This window comes from Euleptes europaea, chromosome 9 (assembly GCF_029931775.1).
Source record: "Euleptes europaea isolate rEulEur1 chromosome 9, rEulEur1.hap1, whole genome shotgun sequence".
Taxonomy (NCBI): domain Eukaryota; kingdom Metazoa; phylum Chordata; class Lepidosauria; order Squamata; family Sphaerodactylidae; genus Euleptes; species Euleptes europaea.
This window is the reverse complement of record NC_079320.1, coordinates 17424688-17441734: the sequence shown is the minus strand read 5'-3', so window position 1 is coordinate 17441734 and position 17047 is coordinate 17424688. Positions and strand designations below refer to the sequence as shown.

The 17047-nt window shown below is 43.2% G+C and overlaps 1 protein-coding gene across 1 annotated transcript in view; it reads right to left on the bottom strand.

Moving 5' to 3' along the window:
- Nucleotides 1-17047, bottom strand: part of CCSER1 (coiled-coil serine rich protein 1) — a 716622-nt gene that overhangs the window by 204696 nt on the left and 494879 nt on the right. Inside the window, exon 9 of the mRNA XM_056855392.1 lies at nt 12533-12548. Within this exon, the coding sequence (XP_056711370.1) occupies nt 12533-12548 (16 nt within the window). The remainder of the gene's footprint in view (nt 1-12532; nt 12549-17047) is intronic.

The following is a 17047-nucleotide window of genomic DNA, read 5'->3' as shown; positions in this document are numbered from 1 at the left end:
GGAAAGAAATACCAACCCGCTCTGTGTGTGTTTGCGTGTGCCCCATCACATCACAGCTGACTTATGGAGGACCCCTGATGCTTTCAAAGCAAGAGACGTTCGGAGGTGGTTTGCCATTGCTTGCCTCCGCATGGGCTGAGAGAGTTCTGAGAGAACTGTGACTGGCCCAAGGTCGCCCAGCAGGCTTCATGTGGAGGAGTGGGGAGTCGAACCCGGTCTTCCAGATTAGAGTCCGCCACTCTTAACCACTACACCACATTGGCACTATGACACTAGCCATATGTACACAAGAAAAAAATGGCCAAGGGCTTGTGTTTCTTAAGAAGCACCCCCAGGGACACATACCATACCTTATAAGAAACTGAAGGAAGTTTCATAAGCTGTTTTGCGATGAGCGACGAGACTAGGGTTGCCAGGTTCTGGTTGGAAAATACCTGGAGATTTTGGGGGTGGAGCCTGAGGAGGGTTGGGTTTGGAGAGGGGCAGGACTTCAATGCTGTAGTCCAATTGCCAAAGTGGCCATTTTTTCCACTTCTCCTTAATTTTGAATTAGCTATGAGAATTTCTGAAATTGGTTCTGGAACTAGAATCTATGCCATTGGCTGCAAAGGAATTTCTTTTTTGCATTCTGCTTTGGTGATGTGTATACATGAATTGGTAAAACATACCCCCCCACACACAAATACCTTACCATGACCATTTGCACAGAATCAATGTCACTTTTTGTTACCAATGCACAGAAGAGCAAGAAAACGTTGGCAAATGGTACATGTACAGTGCTTGGTACAAATTTCAGAGAAAAAGGAAAACAATGGATGATGAATCTGTTCCACTTCAGAAACAAGACAAAGTATTTCAGCACACCAAGATCTAGGGAGAAATTCAAATAAGGAGAATTTTGGAAGCATGTCTAGTCTGTGCAAGATCAGAGATTTGGTGAATTATATGCTTTATTAATCGAGCTGACAATCATCTGATGCTCAAACAACTCCAGCAATTTTCCCCTACTAAAAAAATCAACTTTGGTACTTCAGCATTAATTTGCATAGTCTACTCATGAGAAACTTTCTAAAATTAAGCCAACAGCTGGCTGCAATGAGTGTCTGCAGAGCAATTATTTACAGTAAACAATTAGCAACAATTGTGTAAACAATATTTCACACTTTTATGTTTTTAGACAGAATGGAACAGGAAAAACTAGCACAATGTGATAATTATCCAATGCCTAAAGTAATGTGGTAAATTAATGCAAACTTCTCGAAATCATCTGGCAATGAGAACACAATGAAGTTCATGGCGATGAAGAGGGAGTACAGATTGGATGGCTTGGGAGAAAACGACAAGACTGTCACATTTTAATTGGGAGGAGGACAACTAAAAAGATACAGAGCCTGAGAACCTGTGTTGTGTAGTGGTTAGGGCATCAGTCTTGTTTCTGGACACCAGAGTTCAAATCCCCACTGTACCATGAACCGTGGGCCAGTCACACTCTCTCAGCTCTGCCTAATCTACCTAATTTACTTCACAGAATTTTCGTGAGGATAAAATGGGAAGGAGAGAGTCTAGGGTTGCCAGCTCCAGGTTGTGGAGATTTGGGGAGTGGAGCCTGAGAAGGGTGGGGTTTGGGGAGGGGAGGGACTTCAATTGGGTATAATAATGGCTGCCAGCTCCGGATTGGGAAATATCTGGAGATTTTGGGGGCAGAGTATGAGGAGGGCAAGGTTTGGAGAGGGGAGGGACTTCAATGCCATTGAGTCCAATTGCCAAAGCAGCCATTTTGTCCTGGGGAACTGATCTCTCACCCAGAGATCAGTTGTAATAGCAGATCTCCAGGTACCACCTGGAGGCTGGCAACCCTAGGTATAATGCCATAAAGTCCACCTTCCAAAGCAGCCATTTTCTCTGGGTGAAGTGATCTGTGTTGAATGGAGATCAGTTGTAATAGCAGGAGATCTCCAGCTCTCTCTCTATGCCATTTGGGCCATGTGCATACACCTGCGAACCACAGAGCATGAAAACTCACCTTTGGATTCAACTGAGGAACATTTCTGGGGGAAGCATAATGTATAGTTAGGCTCTGTACATGCAGCTAGACTCGAGTCCAGCAGCACCTCAGAGAGCAACAAGATTTTTGGGGTATCATCTTTTGAGAGTCAAAGCTCCCTTCGTCAGATATGAGTTGGAATGGAGGGAGGGGCTGTGCCCCATTGTAGAGCATCTACTTGGCATGCAGAAGGTCCCAGGTTCAATCCCCGGCATCTCCAGTTAAAGGGACTAGGCAAGTAGGTGATGTGAAAGACCTCTGCCTGAGACCCTGGAGAGCCGCTGCTGGTCTAAGTAGACAATACTGACTTTGATGGACCAAGGGTCTGATTCAGTATAAGGTAGCTTTATGTGTTCATGTGAGTTTTCTGAGTCTGGATGTATGGAACTCTTTTCTAAAAAATTAAACCCTACCAATAAGCAGTCAGAAAGAGAAAGGGATCGGGGAGGGGACTGATTCCAGCCCCTGGCCTGCCTCCTAAACAGTCAACAGATGGGATTTTAACCTTCAAAAAGTGTTCATCATGTACAGTTCCAGCTGCTGGATGAGAGAGGTGAGTCACATCGGCGTTGTTCTCCAGTCTCCCCATGGTGTTTAACCATGGCACAGGTAATACAGCTAGCATGAATGTTTCAGGAGCACATTTATTCTTTACAATCTTCTCTATTTCGGTCACCAGTTCCATTTTTAGGAAAGGAGTACCTCCGTATGCTAGGAGCGAGCGGGGGCAGACGTGCCACTCCTTTAACAAGAGCCGAAAATACCATTCCACGTTCTAATTGTCAGGGACAGCAGAAACAGCAAGACATCTGGCACGCTCCTCCACAGAGACTAAACAAATCATTTCCGATCACTCTCCACTGAATCAGACACTGGGAAAAATCCAATGCTAATTTGTAATTTTGCCGGGCTCTTTATCATTCTGCAGGGCTGCTTTGTAAATAAAATACTAGTGCGAAGACTTTGAAACAATAACTTTGGGCCTGTTGCATTAGGGTTGCCAAGCTCCAGGTACTAGCTGGAGATCTCCTGCTATTACAGCTGATCTCCAGCCGATAGAGGTCAGTTCAGCTGGAAACCGGCCCTTTGCATTGCAGCACTTCCGGGTGTGAACTGGAAGTGACCTGTCCCTGCCTGCACACAGTGCTGGATTTACGTATAAGCTAAACAAGCTATAGCTTAGGGCCACACTCTCTTGGGCCCCCCAAAAAAATTTAAAGGAAAAAAAAACTGGATGTACGTTAAGTTTGTTATGAATAAAAAATCATTTTAAGTTAGAGCTTAATAATTATTTCACTATTAATATACTTCTTCTTAATTGTATTTCAGTTCAACAATTACTTTGATAAAATACATATTTTGTTATGTGCAAATGGCTTTAGATACCTATTAGGTCCATAAATTACCATATAGCATATATTCAACACAAAAAACAGTGACAATTTGTTGATGACAAAGGACAGCTGGACATATAAAGGGCCCCATTACCTTCAATAGCTTAGGGCTTCATCAAACCTAAATCCGGCCCTGCCTGCACAGATTGCCCGCCGACCCTCAGCTGGTCAGTGGGTGGCAAGATGGATTGGCGGGAGTTTGCCCACCTGGCACTTGGCAACCCTAACTCTATGGCATTGAAGTACCTCCCCTCCCTAAACCCCACCCTCCTCAGGCTCCGGCCCAAAAACCTCCCGCCGGTGGCGAAAAGGGACCTGGAAAACCTATGCTACATTCATGAGCGTCACCCAGCCAGGGTTGCCAACCTCCAGGTGGTGGCTGATCTCCAGGCTATATAAATCACTTTCCCTGGAGAAAATGGCCACTTTGGTCATTGGACTCTATGGCATTGAAGTCCCTCCCCCCTCCAAACCCCACCCTTCTCAGGCCCTGCCCCCACCGGTGGGAGATTTTTGGGGTGGAGCCTGAGGAAGACTTGGTTTGGGGAGGGGAGGGTCTTCAATGCCATAGGGTTCAACTGCCAAAGTGGCCATTTTCTCCAGGTGAACTGATCTCTATCACCTGGAGATCAGTTGTAATAGCAGGACATCTCCAGCTAGAAGCTGGAGGTTGGCAACCCTACTGGCAAACCTAGAGTTACTGTAGGCCTCACTGCACATTTGACCCTTGGCTGCTGATCCCTGAGGCCTGTCCTAGTGGAAGTGAGATGCTTATGAGTTCATGCTCCTTTTCCAACATCATCTCAGCTCCACAAACACAAGAAGACAACCTCTTGCCCGGTTCCTGTCCTATGCCAGCGGCCACAGCAAGGTTACATCTGATGCTGCTGAGAATCTAATAAATTATTTCCTCCAGAGAAATATTTTTAAAAAACTGGTAAGCATCTGCAGGGCAAATCATGAAGGATAGAATTAAAATAATAACAGAAATCAATTTCACTTTTTTCATGAAGAAATTGGATGGGGAAGTGTAAAGGGGGTGCTCAGAGGTGCATAAAATTTACCTGTAGCTTGAGATGGGTCAAAAGACAAACTGTATCGTCACATAACAATGAGAGGACTGTTAGAAACCACCAGGGGGGTTTCTGTGATTACTTGAATTCCTACCCTATGCCACTGATTCATTTTACAGGGAGTATCCTGGTATAATAAAAGTCCCTGACGGCTAATGAATTTTTTACAGGCCTTGAACTGGTGGCTTTTATCCTTTCCCCCAAAGAAATCAAAGTACCTTCATTTCTAGCCAATATTCAGGCGGTAATTCTTGAATATGCCCAAGGGTGATATTTCAGCTATTCAACTTGGAGATGTTCTTTGTTTTTAATTCTCTCCTCTACCCTCCACATAGGCTACAATAAGAGGACAGCCAAAACTCATTCCAACTTGGAATGAGCAAATGTTCCCAATTTCATGTATATTTTTGTCAGCAGCTTCTGTTCTCCACATTTTGCTGTTAGTCTTTTAGATTCTATTGTATGCACACACACACCATATATTTTTACATCCGATGTGTGCAATATTGCAGTATTTATCTGTAAAATGTACCATCATTTAGTTCAATCCTGATTTACTGATGCACAAAAATGTTGAAAAATACATATACATAATGGGGGGGGGGGGGGAAACAGTGCAAGAAAGCAGGAAATGGCAAAAAACAGACCTACAGGTTCAGTTTGCAACAATGGAAAAGTAATATTTTCTGGACATTGTAGACAGAGATGGATGTTTAAAGGAGTTACAACAGGCTTTCTTAGATGTGCAACCTCTACCTAGCAAGGTGAACGGAAACTGGTGAAGGAAGACTTGAAAGGACTGCCAACACTAAAAGCAACAGGTACAACAATAAACACCTCTTAAGCTTGCCTGCATTTCCTAGGTAAAGCCTCGTGAATGTTTTCATGTCCTGTGATCCCAAACGCATCACCCATAGATGCAATGGTGTCCACTGATATGTTTACTGGTACCCCAAAGGAAGAAGCAAAGGACCAATGGCTTCCCTCTACTTCACTAGAGAAGAAGGTGCTTCAAAAGACCCTAAGAAGCATCACCTTTGGAACTGCAGGGAACACCCATTCAGAAAGAGCTGTCCCCCTATAAGAGGATGCTTGGCTTGGCACCTCTCAAACATTTTGCAATCTCCCCTGCCCATGTTTCTACTTCCTATGACAGCCATTTTGTGGTGGCACACACTACCATGCTCAGAATTCCAAAAATTCTCATATAGGGTTGCCAGCCTCCAGGTACTAGCTGGAGATCTCCTGCTATTTCAACTGATCTTCAGCTGATAGAGATCAGTTCACCTGGAGAAAATGGTCGCTTTGGCAATTGGACTCAATGGCATTGAAGTCCCTCCCCCAACCCCACCCTCCTCAGGCTCTGCCCCAAAAAGGACCTGGCAACCTTATTCTCATAGGATCAACAAATTTAGAGCCTTCAGGCCTACTCCAGTCCTACAAAGTAGTGACTGTGTCATGCAGGATAAACTCATCTTCCAAATGGAAAGTTAATCATCAACCATAGTGTGCTGATCGGATAGCGAATTCAGAGTGAGGCCCTCAGCATATCTTGATGCTGTCGGTACCTTGTCAAAATATTCCAGCAGCTTTATTAATGGATCTAATGACACCGCCATTCTAGCAACAGTTGTTTGATCTCTGTACATTCTGATGGCATACGTGCACCTGCCAGCAATGTCTTTTCTGATGTTTACCCAGGACAAACAAGTCAGTCCCACAAGGAAAGAATGAGCAGCCATCAATCAGACATTAAAAATGGCAGCAAAGAGAATATCTGTTATTGCATACTGTAGCCATATAAAAGATTTTGAGCAGTTTCTACTGACAATTCAACATTGTGGATAACAGCAGAAGATGCGACTGAACTTCCTGTCACAATCTGACCTCTTTCATACCCTAAAAAAGTTTGGCTTAACTCAGTGGTTCCCAAACTGTTTGGGCCACCGCCCCCTTGGTTCCACAAACTCAACCCCAGCGCCCCCTACCCTATCCAACAACACAGTTGAAGGGGCCCACCTCTAGCACCCTCCTGCTGCCCCCTTGCCTCTTAGTGCCCCCCTAGGGGGTGGTACTACCCCACTGCCCCCCAGGGGGTGGTACTACCCACTTTGGGAACCACTGGCTTAATTGAATAATCCAGAACTAGTAGCCAAGACTAAACAGACTGAACACCAGCAAATATATAGATTTGAATGCAGAAGAGGAAATGGATGATTTTCCATTCCACTGGTTTTACCTATGCAATGTCACAGAACATTAAATTATAGAGAGCCAGGCTCATTCTTTATGTAATTCCAATTCCTTATCTAAGTCATGCCAAAGATTATTTTGATCTATTCAGCTGGCCTCCATTATTATCTGTCCAAAATAAGGTCTAGGAATAATGGAAAAGTTAGACTCAGCCTTTAAGAAAATTACAAGGGAGTTTTAATCTCCAAGTGATAGATATACTCATCTCTAAGAGCAAGAGTCGGTTACGGGGGACAATGACCTGAAGGCTGGGATCCGTACTGTGGCCCGTCTGACTTGACATTTCATTTGCAATAAATGTTACATATGCTGAAAAAGACCACTGTAATTCAGAGGAGACCTGGCTCTCATAAGCTGCTAAGTATGGTGTGTGACATTACCATATAAATTGAGATATAAATATAAATGAACCACCACACACCTGTTGAATGAAATCCTATTTGATGTTTAGACAATTTGAGGACTTAAGTAGATTGCATTTCAAAGTACAACCAGTCTATTTGGAAATCCTTGCTTGCTAGATGACCTTTTGGATATTGAAGTGTTGCCTGAAATATGACAAGTTGGAGGTAATCATCACAACAAATAGATGTTTGGCTCTGAAAATACATCCCTCTTTTACATACGCAAAAATGAGAGATAATTAAATCTGTTCAAAATACTTCAGGTTCTTTAGAGCAGAGGTATCAATCAAAGCAGTTACATATCTATTTTTCCTCAGTATTTAATTTAAGAGCAAATGGTATCATCATGTTGGTATTTCTAGTTCCTGAACGCTATGGATACTATGATGGTCTGGATCATGATACAAAGACATATGGCGTGCCTGCCCAACGCATGCTGGAGTGTTATAGTTGGAAACAACTTTGAACCAAACTAGAATCACTTAAAGTTTGATCTGATGTTTAAAATCTAAAGGTGGATCCAGTGACATCCTCTTTCTCTAATGGAAGGACTCTTCAGTGGATTATTTCCTCTGGAGGAAGACTCATTATTTAACAAAAGGGAGTCAATTAGTCCAATTCAATATATGTAATCCTAAACATGGTAAACAGCAGTATGACATGGGAAACTTGGACTTATGTCTAAGGAAGGACATTTAAGATTGTCCCCTAAATCTCCAATTCAAGGAGGCAAAGTAGCTTTTCACTCTGTAATGTCTGTTTCCACAATAGGGTTGCCAACCTCCAGGTGGCGGCTGGAGATCTCCCGCTATTGCAACTGATCTCCAGCCAATAGAGAACAGTTCCCCTGAAGAAAATGGCTTTTGGCAACTGGACTCTATGGCATTAAAGTCCCTCCCCTCCCAAACCCCGCCCTTCTCAGGCTTTACCCCCAAAACCTCTCACTGGTGGCAAAGTGAGACCTGGCAACCCTACAAAATGTAAATGCTGGTAAATAAAGAAGTGCTGGAGATTGGCAACCACAGAGTTCTGAACATTTCACTGTGCAATTTAAATGGCACTATTGGCAGCATCCAAAGATTAGGGTCTGATGATTATATTGTTATATTTAAAATTTCGGTAGGAGACCGCATGCTGCTCATTGGAGGAAGGGTGCATAATATGGGGGGGGGGAACTTGTTGGAATACAGCAATGTCTTGTGTACAAAGAAAGAGGATCCTGCAGGAGGCATTGAGCTCTAGCTAGACAGGACTGAAGGGGGAGTACCTTCTTTCTAAAGAGGCTTCTCCTTGTCTGTCTGCAGACTGCTATGCTTAGGCTTTTCTTCTAGAACAGTCTAGAACAGCAGTTCCCAAACTGTGCTCCCGGTGCTTCATGAAACATCTCCTAGTGCTCCGTGAAGAGATTGGAAAGAAAAAGACTACTGTCATTCGGTTTAGTATATAGGGGCTAGGTGAAAACTGACCCTAGAAGCTAAAATGACTAAACTGAGGCTATCGTATTTTGGTCACGTTATGAGAAGACAAGAGTCACTGGAAAAGACAGTCATGCTAGGAAAGGTTGAGGGCAGCAGGAAAAGAGGAAGACCCAACAAGAGATGGATTGACTCAATAAAAGAAGCCACAGCCTTCAATTTGCAAGATCTGAGCAAGGCTGTCAAAGATAGGAAATTTTGGAGGACTTTCATTCATAGGGTCGCCATGAGTTGGAAGCGACTTGACGGCACTTAACACACACAGGTGAAAATTAGTGTTCTGTGATGAATTTTTCTCCTGAAAAGTGCTCCATGACTCAAAAAGTTTGGAAACTGCTGGTCTAGAACTTCATCTCTCAGTGAGGCAACTAGATTTATCTCTTTCCTTTTCTATCTAGTTACGGTAGTTAGTTCTATAAATTAAGCTTTCGTTACTCTTAATCAGTTCAGTGTTCTGACCGCTGCATAGGCATTCTGCCACAACATGGCTATCTAAATAATCCACATTGTCCCGGACAATCTTGGAGTAGATTAACAGTACACCTTTAGAAGGGGCGTGACTCTACTCAGAGCTGTATAAATTGACTAATTGCATTCTGTTTAAATCCTTCAAAAATGCTTAAAAGAAAAATGGAAAGGTGGCAAGTGCTTAAATATATTCATGTTGGGAAATAGAACTATTGTTGGGAGGAACGCCAGGCTACTTTTCACAGAGCAAGGTTTTGAATCGACAGGATGTTTCAAGGCCTCACAGCTGCGTCACATTCAAAGATCAAAGTTAACATCCAGCAACCCCACCCCTGTGGTGTTGTGTGGTAAATGTGATCTTGCCAGGAGGGATGGGTCCATGCTGCTTCAAGCAGAATACAACATGTTGTGAGGGTTTCATAAAGAACCAAAACCACATCCTTGAATAGATTCTTTTGAAACCATTTTCTGTGAATCGTTTGGTGTACTGGCGAATCGTTGCAGTCTGAATGTGCTCCTGCTCGAGCATCCTTGTCTTTTGGGTGCCATTCTTGTGATGAAGCTAGGGTTGCCAACCTCCAGGTAATGGAGTTCTCCTGCTATTACAACTGATCCCCAGCCAATAGAGATCAGTTCACCTGGAGAAAATGGCTACTATGGCATTGAAGTCCCTCCCCTCCCCAACCCCCCTCCTCAGGCTCCACCCCAAAAACCTCCCGCCAGTGGTGAAGAGGGACCTGGCAACCCTAGCTGAAGCTCATACTCCTTTGAAAAGTACAGAAAGGCAAATAACAGCAGCAGCAGTTGTAAAGGAAAGGTAGAGAACAAATATGGCTACTGGATGGCCTATTGGGCAATAGCTGGGGTTTGAACCCGAGTTTAGCCATAAATTCACTGGTTGACCTTGAGTCTATCAGTCACATACTAACCTACCTCAAAGTGGCATTTAAAATAAACTGAGGTAACTCCCATAAATGCTACCTTGAACTCATGGTAGGAAAGAGTTGGAAAGAAAGAGCACCTCCCACCCGCATTTTCATACAACCATGATAATAGAAGTCTTTGCATTTTGCTTTCTGAACTGAAAAGCACTGTAAGCACTGTGTCTTATGCACAGTTCTTATAATCGTTATTAATATTACCAAATCACAGCAAACTAATACATTTCTTACTGCGTCAACTTGGGTATGATTGATGTGGCCAGTGGCCAATCATAGAGGGAGCTAGTAACTATCATCTCAGGATGTTTTGGTTTTTTGTCCCCTCACCCCCTTCAAGAATAAGGTGAAAAAAATGGTCAGGTGTGCTGCAGTAGGCATAAGCATTTTCACAGCAGCTCTTGATAAACTTCCTTGGTCGTTTAGTTCGTGACTTGCTGCTGTTAGATCTGGATTTCCTTTATTAGACCCAAATAAGCCTAGGGATTGTGGTCAGCGCCAGAGCACATGCGGTGCATCATGCAGGAGACCTCAGGTTCAATCCTCTGCCTGGTCTAACTTGGCAAAAGAGAGCTTCATATTTCCCTGCCTTCAAATTCTGTCTTCCTTTGCCGGCAGATCACTCTTTCTTGCACCCCAGAGACCAATTACACTTCTTCCTGACATTACTGCCGTTACATGGCTTGCCCCTGGTATAAACATTGAGATAAAGTCCCAGACCCCACCTAACTCCCAGCCTCTGGTGTAGACCCAGGTAAGTTACATCCAGCCTGTTGGCTACTCTCCTGAACAGTTGCTTTTATAAAATCGAAGAGAAGGTAGCAACCGCATCACTGGGGGTAATGATGGATCCGAATAACCTCTTTACCTTTATCCACTCACTCTACTGTAAAGGAGCAGATGATCTAAATTACCCATTAGCTACATTTCCTCTGGATTTAAATTTAGACTTCATCTGCTGGATGTTTATATCATGAGTTCAGGCTTTCTTGTGGAATAGGGTTGCCAGCTCTGGGTTGGGAAATACCTGTAGATTTTGTGGGCAGAGCATGGGGAGGGCAGGGTTTGGAGAGGCAAGGGACTTCAATGCCATAGAGTCCAATTGCCAAAGTGGCCATTTTCTCCAAGGGAACTGATCTCTATCGGCTGGAGATCAGTCGTAATAGGCATATTAGAAAATATGTAATAGGCATAATAGGCGTATTAGTTGTGATACACATATTAGAATTCTTTGTCATGGTCAACCTTGCTGTTCTTTTTGATTGCTAACCGCCAGGTACTAGCTGGAGATCTCCTGCTATTACAACTGATCTCCTGCCGATAGAGATCAGTTCCCCTGGAGAAAATGGCCACTTCCGCAATTGGACTCTATGACATTGAAGTCCCTCCCCTCCCCAAACCCCACTCCCCTCAGGCTCCACCCTAAAATCCTCCTGCCGGTGGCGAAGAGGGATCTGGCAACCCTAGGCTGGCACAATGATACCATTAATCAAATATGAGGTTTCATGCCCATAAGAATTCAAGTCAGTTGCAAAACTAAATGTTGCAGGCTTAATTAAGGCTTTGGCTGTCAGAACTGGACAGCCAAACTGGAGGGCAAGCTTGCATTTCATTAACACCACTCTTTTATGACATTCATGTATTAATTTCACAATGTCAGCGTCTGTCTAGCACCTTCTGAAAGGGAATTTACAAGCATGATCCCACATGACACCCAAGTCCACCCATGAACCATTCATGCCTCCCTCTAATTCACCCAAGGTTTAATTGGGAACATTTTTTTAAAAGGGTTATTTCAAGATTATTTTGATAAATGCATATCAAAAATATATCAAGAGGGAAATGTAGTGGATTTGGGATCCCTTACAAGCCTTGGGGCATTATATCGGCACCTGCCTTTTGGTTCTCTTTTCCCTTGTCCATGCCAGATTGAATTTCCAAGAAGAAAAAGACACATTTTTACAGCAGATTCCCAGTTTGAATTTTCCTGGAAGACACTCTCTTCACTTGTAAACGCCAGCTGATTTATTTACAAAGACTTCCTTGCAAACATTTTACTAATGCACAACAATACAGAGGTGTGATGGGACTGTCGGAGCCCATTTCATCTCGATAAACTGGATCAGCTCAAGGCAGTTATTACAGGTTAAAGAAAATATTATGGCATGTTGTACCCGAGTGGTGTGCTTGGCTTTGACCTCCCTCAAAGACATTTCAGTCTAGTGGTTTATGTAATGCTAAGAGTGGGAAGATGGAGATGTTTTGATTCAAATGTTTGCTAAAAGGAGAACAGGGCACTTGAACAATCAGATGCCAAGTGTTCATCCTGTATTATTCAGTGTGAGAGTTTCAAGGGCTAGAAATAGATGCACGTACAGAGAAGGACTTGTATGGTTTTGTTTATTACGCTGAATTATTTCCGACTATTTAGTGCTGTTGTTGCCAACCCAGGGCAAGAAAATTTGAGGCTTCCTCATGCTAACTTTTCAAGTGGCATCCCTACTGAAACACCTGTCCAGCTAGTCCACTATAAATATAATATTCATTCAAGAGCTAGATGGTGGAAGAATCCTGCTACCAGCCTCCACAATGCTGAGGCAACATGAGGGTTGCCTACTTCCTTATGGACATACCTGACCACTATGGTCATCCTCCGAAATTCTGCTTCGGGTGTCCCTGCCTTCTCAGACTATGTGGGTGGCAACCCTCGAGAGGGTCTTCCCAGTTGTGGCACCAAAATTCAGGAACTTTCTCCCCATGGAGATTCATCTGTCCCCTTCTGTTGCCATCTTCCACCAGTGGGTAAGACTTTTTTGTTTGTTTGTTTCATTTGGTGTTCCCTCAGTGATCCCTTTTTTTCTGCTCAGTGTTTTAGTTGTTGTTTTTATGTCTTTATATGTATTTTAATTCTGGTTTTAATTGCTTTGATGATGTAGAATCATAGAATCATAGGGTTGGAAGGGACCACCAGGGTCATCTAGTCCAACCCAATGCACAATGCAGGAATTTCACAACTACCTCCCCCACACACACCCAGTGACCCCTACTCCATGCCCAGAAGATGCCCAAGATGCTCTTTTTGTTCCTTTTTTGGTTGGCATTAATGGTTTTAAAATATGGTTTTATTATGTATCATTTAATTTGTTAGCTGCCTTGGTAGTCCTTGTATAGGACCAAAGGTTGATCCAGTTTAACCTCTCACACTGGCCAACCAGTTTCTTCTGGGAAGCCTACAAGTAGGGAGAAGGAATTCCAGCTTCCCTCTCATGCTGTGCCCCTTCAGCAACTACTATTCATAGGCACACTGCCCCTGAACCTGGACATTTCATTTACCTGTAGTTATCATGGATAGTAGTCTTTGATGCACTGACCTTCCATGAATTTGTTTGATACTCATTTAAAACCATGACTACACCTTCTGGCAGTTAATTCTGTGTAAGGCAGTAATTCTTTTTGTCTGTCCTGAATCAAAAATTTCAGTCTCTAAAAGACTCCTCATCTGAATTCTGGAGTTCTAATTAACTGGTCTTGTTAGCGAAATGGAATCAGAGCGTAAGGAATTCTCCATTGTTCTTGTTTTAGCTTCCCAAATCAGGTACAGAGGGCTGGGCATGTTCAGTTAGCAAGCACAAGGCCTGTTCCAGCACTTGAGAAGTGGGTGGGGGTCAGGGAGAAGATCCCCCTGCTCCTGCTGCACCAATCAGGTCCCCATGGGATTTTGAAGTGGCCAATTTTTTCTCAAAAATGGCATCAGCAGCCAAGGGTCAAACCCATGGCCACTGTAACATCTAGTTTGGCCCTGTGGATTTAAATCCAGGCTTCTAAAGTACTAGTCTGGCACTAACAACTAGACCTCACTGGCTCATCACCCTAACCCCCAAAGGTAGGGTTGCCAGGTCCCTCTTCGCTACCGGTTGGAGATTTTTGGGGCGGAGCCTGAGGAGAGCGGGGTTTGGGGCGGGGAGGGACTTCAATGCCATAGAGTCCAATGGCCAAAGCGGCCATTTGCTCCTGGGGAACTGATCTATATCGGCTGGTGATCAGCTGTAATAGCAGGAAATCTCCAGCTAGTACCTGGAGGTTGGCAACCCTACCCAAAAGGAACCTGTTTCAACTTCGTTATCTGCCCTCTATTCCCTCTTCAATAATTTCTTAATTTTCCTTTTACTTGACCTGTGAAAGCATCTAATGAAAACTGCCCCAAATTCTCACCAGTTAATTGATTAAAAGCTATCTCAACTAATTACTCCACTAGCATAACCTTCCATGTACCTTGATTTCCCCCCCCCCAAAGTGGTTATCATTATACCATCAAATGGTGAACTGGTACATAAAATGCTTTCCTTTGCCCTTGTACTTTAACACTCTTTGTTTTTAGATGAAAGGAGACCAATACCTGAAAACCATGCTTGAGAACACAATGCAAGTACAGTTTTGATGGGGGGGAGGGTAGTCAGCTCATTTCTGCTTCAGAATGAATGATTATTTCAGATCTAAATTGCATTTCAAAGGCTGCAGCCCTCTGCATACTCACCTATTGGACCTATGGGTTTATTTCTGAGTAAACAGCCATAGAACTGGGCTACAATTCTAGTAATCATGAGACATAAGTTATTAACTACATATCCAACATTCAGTCACCTTCAGCCATAAAGCTATGTGCCAGTATAATGTTGTAAAGCAGTAGTTTCAACTTCTTTACTCTTAAAAATATTGGAGAAAACTATGGCATGATTTCCTTGGGCAGGTGCTGTGGCTCAGTGGTAGAGCATCTACGTGGCATGCAGAAGGTCCCAGGTTCAATTCTTGGTATCTCCAGTTAAAGGAACTAGGCAAGTAGGTGATGGGAAAGACCTCTGCTTGAGACCCTGGAGAACTGCTGCTGGTCTGAGTAGACAATACTGAATTTGAGGGACCAAGGGTCTGATTAGCATAAGGCAGCTTCATGTGTTGACATAAAGAGAAACCATGATTTTGTCATGATATAAGCAAGCATGGGAGATAGTTTGGGGAGAGAAGAGTATGAATCATGGGATGGATCCAGTCAACTTTTCCACTGGTGAAGCAGAGAAAAAAGGTTTCCCTTTGGCCACTAAAAAAGCCAAGGACGCAGAGGACCACGAAATTTGCATAGTCAAAAGCTATGTAGGATGGCAGTTGTAGTAAGGAAGGGAATTGGGTGAGATTGAGCAAAAAACCTGGTTGGATCCAACGCGTCATATTTTGATTTGGATTTGAATATGTGATGTGAACCTTCAAGGTATTTTGTTCCTCTGTTGTGTTTAATTTCATGGCAGTGGTGATTTAAATTATAGACAACTGGGCTTCTTTTATTTGCCCACCCAACCATCTAGAAACAAAGCAATGGTGACTAAATGCTGCAACAGTACATTGGAAGGATAGGTAGATCAGAAAAAAAGAATAAGTCCATAAATAGACATGGAAGATCAATGTGATATAGTGGTTACAGTGTCTGTGACACCTCCGTTTAAATATCTGCCATGGAATATAGCTTGGTGACGTTGGGCCCGTCACACACTCTCCCTCTACCCTATATCATAAGGTTTTTGTGCAGATAACATGAGGGAGAACAACATAAGCAGATTCCCATTGGGGAGAAAGGTGGGTTAGAAATGAAGTAAATAAAGCCCAGTATTGGAGAACTTTAGGACATACTTAAAGAATGGTCACACTTTCCTGCATTTCTTGCATAGTGAACTGGTTATCTGTAATCACACTATATGAGAGGATAATTTTCAAGCCCAAAATTTCCTATTTTCTTATATTTTGATTTATTTGTCTCGACATACCAGCATGGTGCAGTGGATAAGTGCGTGAGAGCCAGCGTGGTGCAGTGGTTTGGAGCGGTGGAGTCTGATCTGGAGAACTGGATTTGATTCCCCACTCCTCCACATGAGCAGCAGAGGCGAATCTGGTAAACTGGGTTTGTTTCCCCACTCCTACACACGAAGTCAGCTGGGTGACCTTGGGCTAGTCCTGCTCTCTCAGCCCCACCTACCTCACAGGGTGTCTGTTTGGAAGGGAAGGTGATTTGATTCTCCCTTAAGTGGCAGAGAAAGTCGGCATATAAAAACCAACTCTTCTTCTTCTATACCTAACTTTTCCAATGAAGCTGACACAGCAATAATCAACCAAAAGAACTCAAACTGCAAGAATTTAATGTAGGGAAAGATTGAAGCCCATATATGTTAGCTTACACATTCTCAAGTTCATTATCAGACAAGCAGTTCGGAGCCAGTAAATGCTACTAGAAGAGAGAGAAAAGCAACAACATTGAAATATTGCAAGAAAGAATTATAATATGCTTTTTTCTAAAAAAGCAAATCAAATTTACTCTATGGGTATTGAAAGTTCACATTTCAGATATAGTTGCATTAGCAGGATCCATGTGTCACCTCGGAGACTCTTAAGTAGGCAATGAGAAGAGAAATACTTTGTTTATGTGCACACATGCCCATTCAAACAATCATGCACTCCCAATCTGTTTCCTCAGAAGACAAAATACTTATTCTATCAGTTCTTCTGAGAGACATATTTTTTCTTACTCATCCAGTGTAGGCATCTTAATCAGATTCAAATGTTAATGCATTGCCTGAATTTTTACAGTTCTTTGGAATTTTAGATATATACCCTCATCCCCACCCCATTCAACTGATTCATTTCACGTAAGAGGACTATGGCCTTATGCTTCTGGGGGAAAAAAAAAACACCTCTTTTTCTTTTTACAGCAAATTGCTTCTGAAAATGAGGATCCTTTTGAAAGCTCTTTATGGCTTGGATCTTACGGAAAATCTCTGCTAACAGAATTCATTTCCACCAGCAGAATGGGACTTCCTGCTTTCCCCCTCCCTCTGTACCCTGAAACGTCCCCTGAAATGCATCTCCTGGATAAGAGCCCCCTTTTTCCTCCCCAGAACAGCATGATGGGTGAACTGGAAGCCTGCCTTTGCTTTCCATTCATGGAAATTTCCTGTGGG